At 37.9% G+C, this 13,711-nt stretch overlaps 2 protein-coding genes across 5 annotated transcripts; both read right to left on the bottom strand.

The window, feature by feature from the left end:
* Positions 1-138: 138 nt before the first annotated feature.
* LOC122299467 (40S ribosomal protein S18) lies at positions 139-2,028 on the bottom strand. Its single transcript, XM_043109794.1, has 4 exons — positions 1,867-2,028; positions 1,596-1,756; positions 1,015-1,203; positions 139-588 (listed from the first exon to the last, which is right to left on the bottom strand). Exons 1-4 carry the CDS (start codon positions 1,867-1,869, stop codon positions 483-485), a joined length of 459 nt encoding a protein of 152 aa, XP_042965728.1. The 5' UTR covers positions 1,870-2,028; the 3' UTR covers positions 139-482.
* A 1,334-nt stretch (positions 2,029-3,362) lies between these two features.
* LOC122299465 (protein GIGANTEA-like) lies at positions 3,363-13,511 on the bottom strand. 4 transcript variants are annotated; one of them, XM_043109787.1, is made up of 15 exons: positions 13,313-13,511; positions 12,746-12,961; positions 11,127-11,198; positions 10,894-10,948; positions 10,632-10,774; positions 10,147-10,421; positions 9,181-9,236; positions 8,212-8,452; positions 7,926-8,076; positions 7,157-7,366; positions 5,420-6,958; positions 4,907-4,975; positions 4,420-4,638; positions 4,139-4,231; positions 3,363-3,873 (listed from the first exon to the last, which is right to left on the bottom strand). In XM_043109787.1, the coding sequence occupies exons 2-15, from the start codon at positions 12,830-12,832 to the stop codon at positions 3,574-3,576; spliced, it is 3,510 nt and encodes a 1,169-aa protein (XP_042965721.1). In that variant the 5' UTR covers positions 12,833-12,961; positions 13,313-13,511; the 3' UTR covers positions 3,363-3,573. The 4 variants fall into 4 exon arrangements, with proteins under 4 accessions (XP_042965721.1, XP_042965722.1, XP_042965723.1 ...); XM_043109788.1 differs by having other exon boundaries at positions 12,746-12,850; XM_043109789.1 differs by lacking the exon at positions 13,313-13,511 and having other exon boundaries at positions 10,875-10,948; positions 12,746-12,817.
* Between the last annotated feature and the right edge of the window lie 200 nt (positions 13,512-13,711).

Raw genomic sequence — 13,711 nt, 5'->3', positions numbered from 1 at the left:
CTTCCAAAAGTGCGGGGCACAGGACCTGAGTTTTCCTTTACAGGGGTGAGTCCATGATCCTGTCTTGGAGAAATTTTGTGACATAAATATTTTTAAAAAAGAAAAAAAAAAGAAGAAGAAGATTATGATTCAAACATGGGTCCAGAACATACCTTGGCATCACTAAGAGAATAATAAGACTTCCAATGCAAGTTTAGAAACCAATTTAGTGTGGCTTTCATACAGATAGCTAGAAGGTTTCCTTTTCTACTAAGAAAATCAGTCGTGTACCACACCAGGTGGAGTCCCACTAGATATGATCATTGAAAAGACAAAATTGAGCTAATAAGATAAATAGGGTTACAGGGCTAAAAAAACCAAGAATAGTGTACTACCCAACCACGACCACAGTAGAAAAACGTCTGATCCAACATGCTAAATTCACAAAATTCATCGGATGCCCAATTATATATTAACTGATGAAAATAAAGAGAAAAAAATACTCAGCGCTTCTTAGAGACACCAACAGTCTTCCCCCTCCGACCAGTAGTCTTGGTGTGCTGACCGCGAACGCGAAGGCCCCAGTAGTGTCTCAGACCTCGATGGTTCCTACATAACAGTTTCAGTTTCAGCTCAATTTTATGTTTCACAGCCGAAAATACAGAAACGGCTGAATTACAACCTCGATACAATTGTGAGCCAGTAAGTGGAATGACTAAAAGCGGATCAATTGTGTGTAACTTGAGCAAACTGACTTTGGGTGCTCATGAGTAATGCTATATAACATACTCTCATCTAACTTTTATCCCACTATATAAGATGTGGCACATTTATTATTATTGGATGATAAAGAATCATCTAATAAAAGATTATCTAATAAGGATCATCTAATAAGGATCATCTAATAGTAATAAATATGTCACATATTAATGAAAGTAAGATGGTGGTGTGGTATATAAAATTTTCCTTCAATAACTAATAGTATGAAAACAAAAAGTTGACACGGATTGGAGTGTTAATAGTGTTAAAAGTCACCTGATCTTCTTCAATCGTTCCAAATCATCTCTCAACTTCATGTCAAGTGCATTGGAAACCACCTGAGAGTATTTGCCATCCTTGTAATCCTTCTTCCTATTCAAAAACCAGTCTGGGATTTTGAACTGGCGAGGGTTGGCAACAATAACCATGAGATTGTCCAGCTCAGCGGCACTTAATTCACCAGCTCTGAAAACAACATTATCATAACGAATCAACATAGGTTGTTTAATTTTAGTTCACTGGATCTTAGAATAAAGTCATATTGGACACAAGTAAAGTTATAAATGGACTAATTAGCAATCTCAGAGATATACCACAAAACACACAGCTTCAATTGAAAAAAAAAAGGGTAAATTGATCACAAGTCGATACATGTCTTAGTCACTCTACACCCATCAGCTGCTAAACATGAATTGGAATGTTGATCCAAAGTGTTTTGCCAATTCCACTAAGTTTTCCTCATGAATTTGGAACTTCCTAAAATTGGATCCTTTCGGTTTCTATGTCGGAAATATACTATTTTGACACAGGAAAAAAAAAAAGGAAATATAGAGAGCACGTAGAACGAGGACACGAACCTCTTGTTCATGTCGACATCGGCCTTCTTGCAGACGATGTTGGCCAAGCGGCGACCAATACCTTTAATGGAGGTAAGAGCGAACATAATCTTTTGCTTCCCATCGACGTTGGTGTTCAGCACACGCAATATGTGCTGGAACTCCTCGTTCGCCACCAGCGACTGCGTGCACAATATTCACACAGATTCATAACCATCCAAACTCACACGCACACTGATACGAAAGCAAAAACGAAAAGACGAAAAATTGAATCTTAGAACAAAGCCGTTACCATTTTGGAATCTCCGAGAGAGAGAGAAGGATAGAGATTATTCGGAGGTAGGAAAGAAGAGGTGCCGAAGTCGGAAGCTGCGAGGTGTGATTACTGTTAGGTTTTTTGCGCTGCTATCTTGCAATGCCATATATACTGATTGGGTTTCGTTGCCAGGGTAGCTAGGGTTTTTCGGACTTTCATACCGTTTGGACGGTTTTGCCCTCCATTTTATTTCACCAGCGTTGAGTTTGGGCTCTTGGGCCGTCCGAAAACATATCCTGGGCCCAAATCATATTGTTGGAGGTGAACCTTAATTCATTCAATGAGATTGTTCCAAGTAAAAAGAAACTATAAACTCCAAAATGTATTTTATAAAATAAACAAACACAAGAAGAACCCCCAAATAAGAGATGTTATACATCAGTCACTATTTATCCCACCCTCCATCTAATATGGCTTTTTCTTTTTCTAAAGTCAAACCCATCACATCTATCTGATTTCAATCTCTTTAAACGTTTTTATTGAACCCATCTCTTATCGACTTCTCTCTTCTCAAGCTCTCTCTCTTTGACCTGCTCTCTCCTTAGGCGCTCTCTCATCGAAACCCCTCTCTCTCTCTCTCTCACCTATAAACATTGCCACCATGTACCGTTCCAAAAAGCACCTATAAAAAAGCCCTTTTTGCTTTGGGAGGATAGGCTTTCTTTATAGGGAAACCATTATCCATCACAAACCCAAGATCTCTCAAGGAAGCAAAAAGATTAAATAAGATCCATAAAATGGATTTGCCCTAAGGGAGAAAAACATAGCTTAATCTCCCACTTAGGATGTCACAAACATCGCTGCACATCGAGACCTTTTAAAGTTCTTTTCGTGTGGCGTCAAACTTGAAATCACCTCGAACAATATCAAACTTATCATTCTCCTGAAAATCAAGTGGACGTTTAGGGCAGAACAAGTTCACTTATTAGTAAACCTGATTTACCACATAAGGTATGAGATGAAAAACCAGCTGAAATGTAGAGTTTTCTCTCATATAATTGTCATGTTTTTAAAATGACAAATTTACTTGACTCTGGTGAACTTATCCAACTCATGTCGTCGGCCAACGGTCAGTGGAGAGTGAGTGTGTGGGCTAGAAGGATGAGGTTTGAAATTTGTTCAAGTCGTTAATGTATTATTCAATGCCATTGTCTAACCTTATACCATTTTAAGGCGGATATGTATTTTTTTTTTTTTTTTCCTTCGCTTAAGTCATATAAAAGAAGAAAAGCAAAACGACAGTTTGATTAGACTGTAGTTGAGTACACGACACAATTACCCAACCTAAAACATTGTTGCTCTGTTTAAGAATGGCAACCGGTTTTTGCTTTTCCACCCTGAGGAATAACCCTTTTTTTCCCCTACTCAGAGGAAAACCAAATTTCATGATCGGTTTAACATACAAAAGAAAGCAACATGAATTGAACAAATGTTAAAAACACAACATAAGAGCCTAATTGGGGCACTGTAAGTAAGTAACGTGCAGTCATTCTTGCAAAAGGATTTTAATGTCTGGCCAATGATTATATCTACAACAACAGAATGCATAATTACTTGCCCGCAAACCCATGTTCTCCATGGCAAGAAATAGAGTCTGTTTCTATGTGTAAGTCTCTCTAGAAATAAGGAAGAAAAAGTACTCGTAAACCTATAAAAAAAAAGGATGGCAAAAGCTAATTGATGTCATAAGGAAATAGTGCAGCCTAATTCCTTGGCGGCAGTATCAAGATATTGGATAGGCATTCCGGTTGCTAGTCTGCTGTGAGCTTCCCATGCTAAGCACTTCTCGATGTCAGCTTGCCAGTCAATAACGTCTAAACTAAAGTACTGATAAGAGGGACCACAGACGCCATTTATGTTCACCGGTTTTGAATTTGATTTGATTGAACCAGTGTGCAGGATATCGCGGAGAACTGATGTGCTTAGAGCACGGACATGAGCACTCGGATGAGAAAGGCATCGGATGGTAGCCGGTAGGCGACACTGCAACATTTAGACCATGCAACTGCTTAAGTAGAGGTTTTCATGGGCATAAAAATGATAATAATGATGTCACTTTTTGTTTTGCAGTGATTTGTTATGTCCTTAATGAGTAGTAATATGAGAACATTTTTATAATAATGATGTCACTTTTTGTTTTGCAGTGATTTGTTATGTCCTTAATGAGTAGTAATATGAGAGATGTTCATACAAAGTTTTACATTCAGCCTGAAATCCAACTCAATGGAGTGTATCAATGAGTGTTTACCTTTAAGAGGTTTGAAAGGCCATCTGCAACTGCCACCCCAGATTCTCCACACTCCAGCACCGGCTGAACTGCTCTAGCTGTTGCTTCCAGCAGCTGACAATGCATATTTATTTTTAATGTTTCAAGTCATTAATTAATCCAAACAGTAAACGTTAATGATAAAAGACAGAAACGCCTATTGCAATAGGATAAGAAGGTTGAAGAATACAGGCTCCAAAATCAAACATAGTCACAAACCACATGGAACTGCAAACACACGAATTAAGGTTATGGTATGTTACCTCCAGCTGTGGTAAAGTGCAAGCTTCTCCATCAACGAGCATCCCATCTGTTGCACGCAGAAGTAGATCTGATGCACTTGCCAAAATTACTAATGATTCGGGCCGATCGTGATTCCTCATGAGCTCCACGACCAATTTTACAATCCGTTGGTTCACTCTCCACATCTTCTGTCCGCAATCATCATCTTTTGCAATCCAAGGCTGCAATTCCTTCTCCGCCTGACAAGCACACAAAGACCAGAAAGTGAAGAAACAGACAAAATAATTACAATGCACCGGTTAACAAGGCCAGTGAAACACCTCATTACCACATTGATTAAAATTTGAGAATTTTTTCAATGTAAGCTACGTTTTAGTAAAATATCACTAAGTAGTTCTGAAATTTATCGCCTTTGGAAAAAAAAACATGTGGTCTCAAGACAGTGGCCAAAAGCAAATGTAAAACATAAATACAGTGACAATTTACTAGTTGAACAGAAGTTTGGACCTGAAGAACAACAGCTGTAGATGCTTTTGTTGGTGATGCTGATACAACATTGCATAGCGCATCAACAACCTAAATACATCAAAATATGTCAGTTAAATACCCTTTCCATTGATAATGGAAAACAATAATCAAACGAACTGAAGCAGAAGAATAGTAAAAAATACTGCTCTAATAAGGTATGCGGAAACTCATTTACTCAAGGCGAGAATATTTTGTTCATAGTTGACCCTTTAACAGAAAATACATGTTTTATCAGTTCTTATTTTCATATAAAAAAATATAAATATAAGTAGCAGGAGTATATCCTTTAAATGTCATCGTTCCTTTTACATGACTAAAAATAACTTCCTGCATAGTGACAAGTTACATTAAAACTTGTATTATATTAAAATAATTGTGACAGAATATAAAATCACACGATTCCTTATAACTGGAAAGTTATATTGCCTCTATTCAGGAGCTCATACTATGAAAGACTGAAAATAAAGGTGCTGCAATATGAGAAAAGATTACCTGCCTCCAACCTTGTTGGGCAGAAGTGCTTTCTGCACTTGGTTGGGTTTCAGGAGCTGCAATCAACTTGTGCCACAGCAATGACACAACAGAGAAACATAACTCTTGTTTCTCTGCCATCACCGATTTAATAAGAACTTGTGTGCAGCAATTAAATCCTATATGCCTGTCCATCGTGAGGAAGTTAGCTAAATCTGATGCATCTAATGGGAAATTTGCAACGCCTTTACCCAAGGTATTTCCTGAGCCTTCATTTGAATTTGATGCTCTCTGAGACATAGATTTAGTATCTGAATGAGATGAATCCAAAAACTGAGTGGTAGATTGCTGCCCTTGACCAAAGCAAGCACCATTTTCACATGTTTTTTGTTTTTTGCCATCAGAACCCACAAGGGAATCTTTCTGCACTGGCGCATGTATTAAGTGCGCTTCCAATGGTTCAACCTTGTTGACAATGGATGCAACAGCTTTGCCATGAATATCAATGAGGTTGTACAGTGATGATGCCCTGGTGTAAATTTCATTGTCCCACTTGCATCGCATCAAGACTGAGAGAGCATGCATGCAAGCTTTTGACCGCCTAAATAACTCAGAAACATGTGCAGCAACCATGGCTGCCGCAATTATCTCATTTGAACTGTAACTCCATGAGGTTCCAATAGAAGATGGCTTCAGCGAAAAAAGTGCCTCTAAAATTGCCAAGATTCTGTGGGTATGACGAATAGCTGAGTCAATACTATTTTGAAACTCATCATTAGATCCACTTATTTTCATAGGCTTGGCCACATGTGATTTTGACTTTGAGTGATTACTCACCCTCGGAATCAGAGAAAATAACTGAAGCTCACAGGCAAGAGCACAAACAGCAGCTAGAACATATGAATCAAATGCTGCTACAGGCCCTGGCCTTTTCAACTTCCTAGTTTTCTTCTGTTTTTGCGTTTCAGATATTGCTTGCAAGTCCTCAATGATTTCATTAGGTGGACAAGTTTCTACACCACTCGGCTTCTTGCTCCCACTGGATTGAGCTTCATGACTAACACATACAGTTAACACAACAAAAAGCAGGCGTGAAGAGAGCTCTACAGAGGCACAAGATTCTAGGAAAAGCGAATGGACCATAGTACGAAGCTCTGCCACAGCAAGGTTTTTGGAGGCAGACCCAATGCCAGAAAGGTATCTTGTTTTTCTGGATTGTTCTCTGGAGGACTCAGGTGGAAATGTTCTCTGGAGAATCGCTTCAACAGTAGCAACAAATATCTTCACAAGACATGCTTCTGAAGGACTACCACGAGGAAGATATTCCAGAACCTTTAGGAGAGGTATGTACAGATTCCAACATAACATGGGTGGTTGCAACGGAGTTGCAACTATGATTTCAGGGAGGTCAACTACGGACGAACTTAATGGAATCAGGCCATAGGCAGCTTCCCATATGGTACATATTCTCCATTCAACCTCAGGACCATGGGCACAAAGCATAGAAGCAATTCCTTGGGCAGTAGCTTCAATAGTTGCTTCAGCCGCTGGCACTTCAATCTGATCATAAGTAATATTTGAGACCATATTTATGTTGTATGCATAAACAGAAAAAAATAAAAATAAAAATAAAAATAAAAAAAAGAGGAGGAGAAAAATAAAAATTCAAACTCAACTATAACAAAGTGTTTTTCTGCATCTGGTGGCACAAAACTAGAGAGAGATTAGGAAAGACATGCCAACAATTGTAACTTGTACCTGCTTTTTATAGCATGAGATGTAACCTCCTAAAGGTTCGTGTTGAACTTCGATTCCTTCAACTTGCCGTATTGGTGGAAAAAGCAATGCTGGCTGTGAGAGTACACGGAAAAGTAAAGCTGCTGCAGCATCAGCTGCTATGCCTGCTCTCATAGACATTGCAGTCCCAATTGCACGCAAGAAATGCAAATGCATCCAGTTCCTAGGAAGCTACATCAACAAACCAAAAAGGAATTAATACCAGAATAGGAAATGATATATGCATTTAGATCACTCAGTTCTGAAAGCTAGAACAAATTTGAACATTTGTCAGGAGAAAGAATTTAAAAGTACTAGAATAAGCCAACCCTCAGTAAATAACTCTACAGAAAGGAACATAAACTCTTTATACTAGATTACTTTGTTTCTGAAAATATGCAAGAAAAAAATCATGGTATAAAATATCTGATACTGCATATAGATTGTTTCCTTTCTTCAAGATACGTTTATTTAGAGCTTGTCGTGAAGGAATAGAGAACGAAAATAAGTCATACACAGACATGAACAAAATAGTGTCCATAATTTAGCGTTTCTGACTTCTTCCGTTCCATACCCAATATGAGATGCAGTTCTGGAGATATATTTACCATAAATGTGTCACTTTTCTTGCACACTATTGCTTTTCTGCCCACTTTCTTACCCTTCTTGCTAGGACCATGAAATATGCACTTCACCCCACGGTACATGTTACAGCATATATAAAGTTAGTAACCTGGTGTATCCAGCTTACCCTAATTCCAGATACATAGTCTTCAGCAGCCCGAAGGAGCTCCACAAGTTGGACAGCAGCATCAAGTGCATCTGGAGCCCATGATGGCGGCGCTTCTAGAAGTCCAAGAAGAAGTCTCTGGGTGGCACTGGGAGTAGCAATGGCATAATACCTAAAAGAGGAAAGTGACATTTAACTAACGAATTTAGTAATAACCCGAGGTGTACACCGGAAGATTCAGTTTCTTTTCTTCTCCTTTTTTTTCCTACTTTTTGCTAGAAAAATGATGTAAACTCCGGATATTAACCTATGAAATAAGCGTGCATATGGCTCAAGAGCAGGCAGCCCAGCAACGAGGTGTTCATCTAGAGCTGTTGTTGGAGGAGGAAGCAGAAGTGCAGGGACGGCAACTGCTGTTAAAGTAGCAGTTTCGTATCGAGCAACCTCCTCATCACAAACGCTTAGTATGACACCTGCACCATTAGCAACAGCCCACCTTGGAGTCGATGGCATGAGCTGAGGATGCTTTCCAGATCCACGAGAAGAAGCTGACCCAAAAAAAAAAAACAAAAAAAAGTTCATTGGGATTTGGTTCTTGTCTCCAGGCATGAAATTTCTCATTCAATATTATATTTAAGGAAATTGGAAGAGACTATATATGTAGGAGAGGATAGAGTGAAACTGCATGATATAGAGAAACAGCCTACAGAAACCAACCACTCTAGGGGTGAGATATCCCCTACTTTTCTTATCTGCTGTCTCAAACCATTAACACCACATGTTATCCTGGTTAATCTAATAACGCATGTTTATCTAAGCCTCGACCTTAGTCCAGATCATCAATATTCTTCTTTCTTTTATTGTTCTTTTCCTATTTCTTCTTTTTTTTTTGTTTACCTCACCCTAACTGCTTGAAAAGCCCAGGACCCAAAACAGTTAAAGCATAATGCTGGAAAAACCCAAACAAGTAAAAGCATACAGAAGAGAAAAATCCAAGAATTTCACCAGCTTTTATATTTTGTTTTGGAGTACATCAATATGTTTGCCCAGTTATTTCACCAAAAATTATATGCATAAATTTTATGAACTTATTCTATAACATACATCAGAAAAGGATCAGATACCACAACATGTGTAGCAAAATTAAGACTGTTCAAAATTACAACTGAAAACAAAATCAAATTACATAGTTTTTGGCCTTATCTTGCAGGTAAATCGAAATAATATTAAGGATTACAGGATGCAAAGTCATATTCTTTAACCTAAAGTTACTGACCAAGTGTAGGTGGCTTGAGCTCTCCAGCACCATATTTACCCATGACACCACTGCACCTGTAAATGCATAGAAACATTTATGAACTTAGATAAGGCCCTAAGGGCATATAAAAAGATTAAATGTCTTCTATGTCAACTGACTCTGAAAACTACCACGACTGGACACCTATAACCAATTAATTTCTAGCTTATTCTTGGAATTGTTGACCATCAAGAAAGTCTGCATGCCATTGAAAGTTGAAATCAGATGTGCCTATTATGAAATGTTAATGAGAGCATGATAAATGGACCAGCAATAGAAATTGCTGAACTCCTCAAGGTTGACCTCAATACCATTGGCATAGACCAAATTTACAAGCCACCAAAATTTGCCCTAGAGTCAGTGTAATCTTGCATTTTCAACTGGTCAAGAATATATTGATGGTGATACAAACATTAAGATCAAAATCATGAATTATAAATCAACTAGTTTATGATAGAAAACAAGCAACTTGCCAAATACGGCAACAAATATTGAACTGCAATTTAGGGAGTGTTACAAAATGAAGGTAACTGCAGTCCCAAAACCAGGTTGTAGAAATCAAAAACTTATCAAATCTTTGCCACGCAGAAATAGAACATGCAATCTACTAAACAACAAACAGCCACGCCAGTTGAGGGGGAGAAAGAAAGGCACACTGTTGTAAATGTTGAATTCTAGTTTCACAAGTATATTCAATTTATGAAGGCAGTTTGGAACCACCGAATACCAGCTTGATTGTTCAAGAATAAACTCGATTAGACCAAAGCAAATTTGTGCTGGTTTACTTCTTTCACAATAATGGGATCAGATACCAATTTGCTTTTTTCACCCAGAATGACTTATAATCATCATCATAATGTTGACGAGTATAAAAACACCATTATATGTTTGAGGACTTCCCAACTAAAATGGAAGCAATATGCCACATTTAAATGATGCACTCACCACCGGAAGTAGTCACTCCTGATAGCGGGAGGCGCTACTAGCAATATATCCATTATCCAGGGAGACAAAGGCCTCAAAGGTTTCCTCTCTTGTTGTACCGAAGGAATACAGCTGGATTGTTTGTCAATAGAGTGACTTGTGGAAGCATCACAGCCACTACTGCTTCTTTCGGTATCACTATTTGGTTGTTCCATCTTGTATATTGGGCGATTGTAATGAGTTAAAACTCGCAAAATCTCCCCACATGCCAGAATCCACTGTTCTGAGTACTCATTCTGCAAAAAGGGGGTAAAATGATGTTAATATGAATTTCCACCGTAGTTTGTAGAGCACATTGCAGGCTCTGTTGAAAAACAGGTAAATAAAAGAGAAATATAAGCTTGGGAAAAATAAGGCAGAAAATACATTTCATCAAGTAAAGAAAATCTTCAGTGCAAAATGAATGACATTTGGATATAGTGATATTTATATGCTTAGGGTCATACCTCATTGCTTGGGTAGACTAAGGATATGAAAGAAGCAAATGGAGAACTGGTCCTATCATACACCAAAGTACCATCAATGATACATGAAATAATTGGAAGGACAACTGCATGCCCGTGCTCTGGATGATGCAGGACAAATGTAGCTGGAAATATGTTTACATGCACAAAGCAGTCACTATACAGCTATAAGAAAAAAACTTAAAATGATAGAGAATAAATTTTAGCAATTATTGCCAAACTAACATGGGGAAAGTGTCAATACCCAATACATCATCAAAAAGACGCTTTTCCTTTGATGGATAACGGTTACAGATCAACTGTCAAAAGACCATATATCAGTCTCTGAGTAAGCATGTTATAAACACCCAATACTTCAAGTCTCCACATAATCAGCATTTCTTTCATACTAGATATAAATTGTATTAGTTCATTCTGTTTCTCAATGCTGTGCTTCAGGATAAAAAAAAAGTTATTTCATATATGAGAATGCAGTACCTCGGCAATATCCTCTGGAAATTGTTCTGATGTAAATTGACCAAAGTAATCAACATAGGCTTTAATTTGAGCCTGGGGAAAAGGAAGGAAAGAAAGAAGCATGCATGTCTCAAACATTGTGGGAAATGGACTTAAAAGAGGTAAAATTAAATAACCATTAAAATGAAGTAGGAAACATAAAAAATATAGAGAAGATATACAAACAACTGTCCAAAGCAATGAATCATTTTCAAAGCCTTTGTTGTCTACATACAAAAAGTTCCTTTTTTTTCCTTCTCACTTTTTGGACAGGCAAGATAGAGCAACTTATCAATAACTTTCAGCACGAACAAGATGTTCTGGAAATAAAATAACTAAGAACGTAGCACTGCACAATACATCCCCATCTGCTGCAGCTATGTGTTCCTCACTGTTATTCTGCAGATCTTGTTTCTCCTTTTCATTCTTTTTTTCCTACTAGAATTAACCACCTCTCATGCTGAGGAATGTAGTACTGAAGTCAGCAACCCTTCCTACCGGTGCTACCTCCCATGGGGACAACGTTGACTACAATATTGCTAATTTGAACACAAGTTTTACATTCTCACAGATGTTCAGGTCTTTATGTTCATCGCAGGTCTGAGACTGAGTTTTATGAATTCTCTTGTTGGTATGAAATTTCTGTCCTCATTAGTTCTATAAATCCAATCTCGTAGAACCTATCTTAAGAACTGAAATATAAACCAACAAGGTTACTCCATCTCTTAGAACTTTTCCCTTGCAAATTTTGAGAGTTGGGACGAAAGACGAAAGCCCTTCACAATAATAATAAGAACTGCATGTAAAAAGCCTTTGACGACTTCACCTTTCAATAGTGAGCCAGGTTTTCAGATCTTTCAGCGTTGCTCTCCGCTTCCTTTCTTCTAAGGATACAGTTTTCAAATAGACCCCACTCACAGATCCAGGATGGAAACCTGGCTCTGAAACTCTTTGTTTATACTTGGCCATTTTCTTTTCTTATCAAAAGAGGTACAGTTTTCAAATAATTCTTGTTTGACCTTCACGCATGGTTCTGTTAAATGTTCTATTCCTATTTCCTAAGCATCCCCAGTGTTGTGGAAGCATATTGAAAAAGCTATTAACAATGATTTTTTCTTTTCATATAATCTATTTGACAAATGGAGTCAAAGAAATATTTGGCTGAAGGAATGTGGGATACCACTATTCTGCTTTAATACAAAGAATAACCTCAAGAATTTCTCACATTTCAATGAAATCACAGCAACCAACTTTGGTCGATGAAAACATGATTTTAAACGCTTTATTCAGCAGAAACCTTTGCAGTACTTCGTGTAAAACATAGTTAAACTTCATACTAAAACAAAAAAACAAAAAAATCTAGCATATTTCAAACTAAAATTAAAAAACAGTTCTCTGCAAGCAACTTCCGGCACTGACACTACCACATCACCCTCGTTGTGAGCCACTCAAGAGTCACGGGAAATAAATCATCTTCCAACCATGCACTCATATCAAAAGGAAAAATCAAATGAAAAAAAGGCGACCAAAGTTGAACAAATAAAACTAATAAATTGGCTAACAATTTCTTTAAAAAAATATAAGAAATAAATATACAGCACCTTTCGTTGCTGCGCATCCTGCGGCGGAGGCCAGAACAATGAGGAGAATTGAAGACCATCAATCCACCTCTCACATGAACCCGCCATAGAAGAGAATTATCCTTCCTACAAATAAAAATTGTTTTAAACGTAGCCGTAGCCGTAGCCGTAACCGCAAAACCGCTACCAATCAAGAATCAAAATTTCGTAATTCAACATTCCGCCCTTAACGTTTCCCTGAGATCCATTAGCAACCAAGATCTGAGCTCGATGATTAGGAATTTAGAAATTAATTCGAGAAACAGAATTAAATCTCTGCCTCTGAAAAGCTTCAGACCTCCAAATCTCGCTAATTTTAATATAGAGAAAACTCATACAATCTGGTTCTGGTGAGAACGGAGCAAGAATAACAGATTTTTTCATATATCCTAAAAAATTACATAAATCCCAACTCGAAATCTCAGACTCTAATCAATGCAAAATTACATACTGACATCACTAAAACCAACTATTATCACACACACACACACACACACATATATATATATGAAAATGATGATAAATCAACAAGAAAACGAAACTAAGTACCTGCTAGAGTTCTCTGCAAGCCGATTTCTGAACAAAACCCTTCCGATATTTCACTCACTGTAATTTTAGATTTTTTTCTTCTCCCCTTTTTTTCCTTCTTTTTCAGAAATATTTGAGAGGTTGAACTCGAAGTTTATGGGTGGTCAGAGAGAGAGGGAATATCTTTAGGAGCTCTGTCGTGCGAAGCTTAGATTTGAGTGCGTACGTGGCAATGATATTTTCCGCTCGCCTAAGAGGCTGGCTGTCACGTCATGTTAGGCTTTACCATCCCCATTCCCATACATACCCCATCATGGATGCATGCATCCATCCATACATCCATCCTCCATAGCAATGGACTTGGACTAAATACTGCTACATCAGCCACGACGCGAGAGAGACACTTGGACAAGCACTTTG

Source organism: Carya illinoinensis, chromosome 16 (genome assembly GCF_018687715.1).
Source record: "Carya illinoinensis cultivar Pawnee chromosome 16, C.illinoinensisPawnee_v1, whole genome shotgun sequence".
In the NCBI taxonomy this organism is placed as follows: Eukaryota; Viridiplantae; Streptophyta; class Magnoliopsida; order Fagales; family Juglandaceae; genus Carya; species Carya illinoinensis.
The sequence above is the reverse complement of the archived record's forward strand: the minus strand, read 5'-3'. Positions and strand labels throughout refer to the sequence as shown.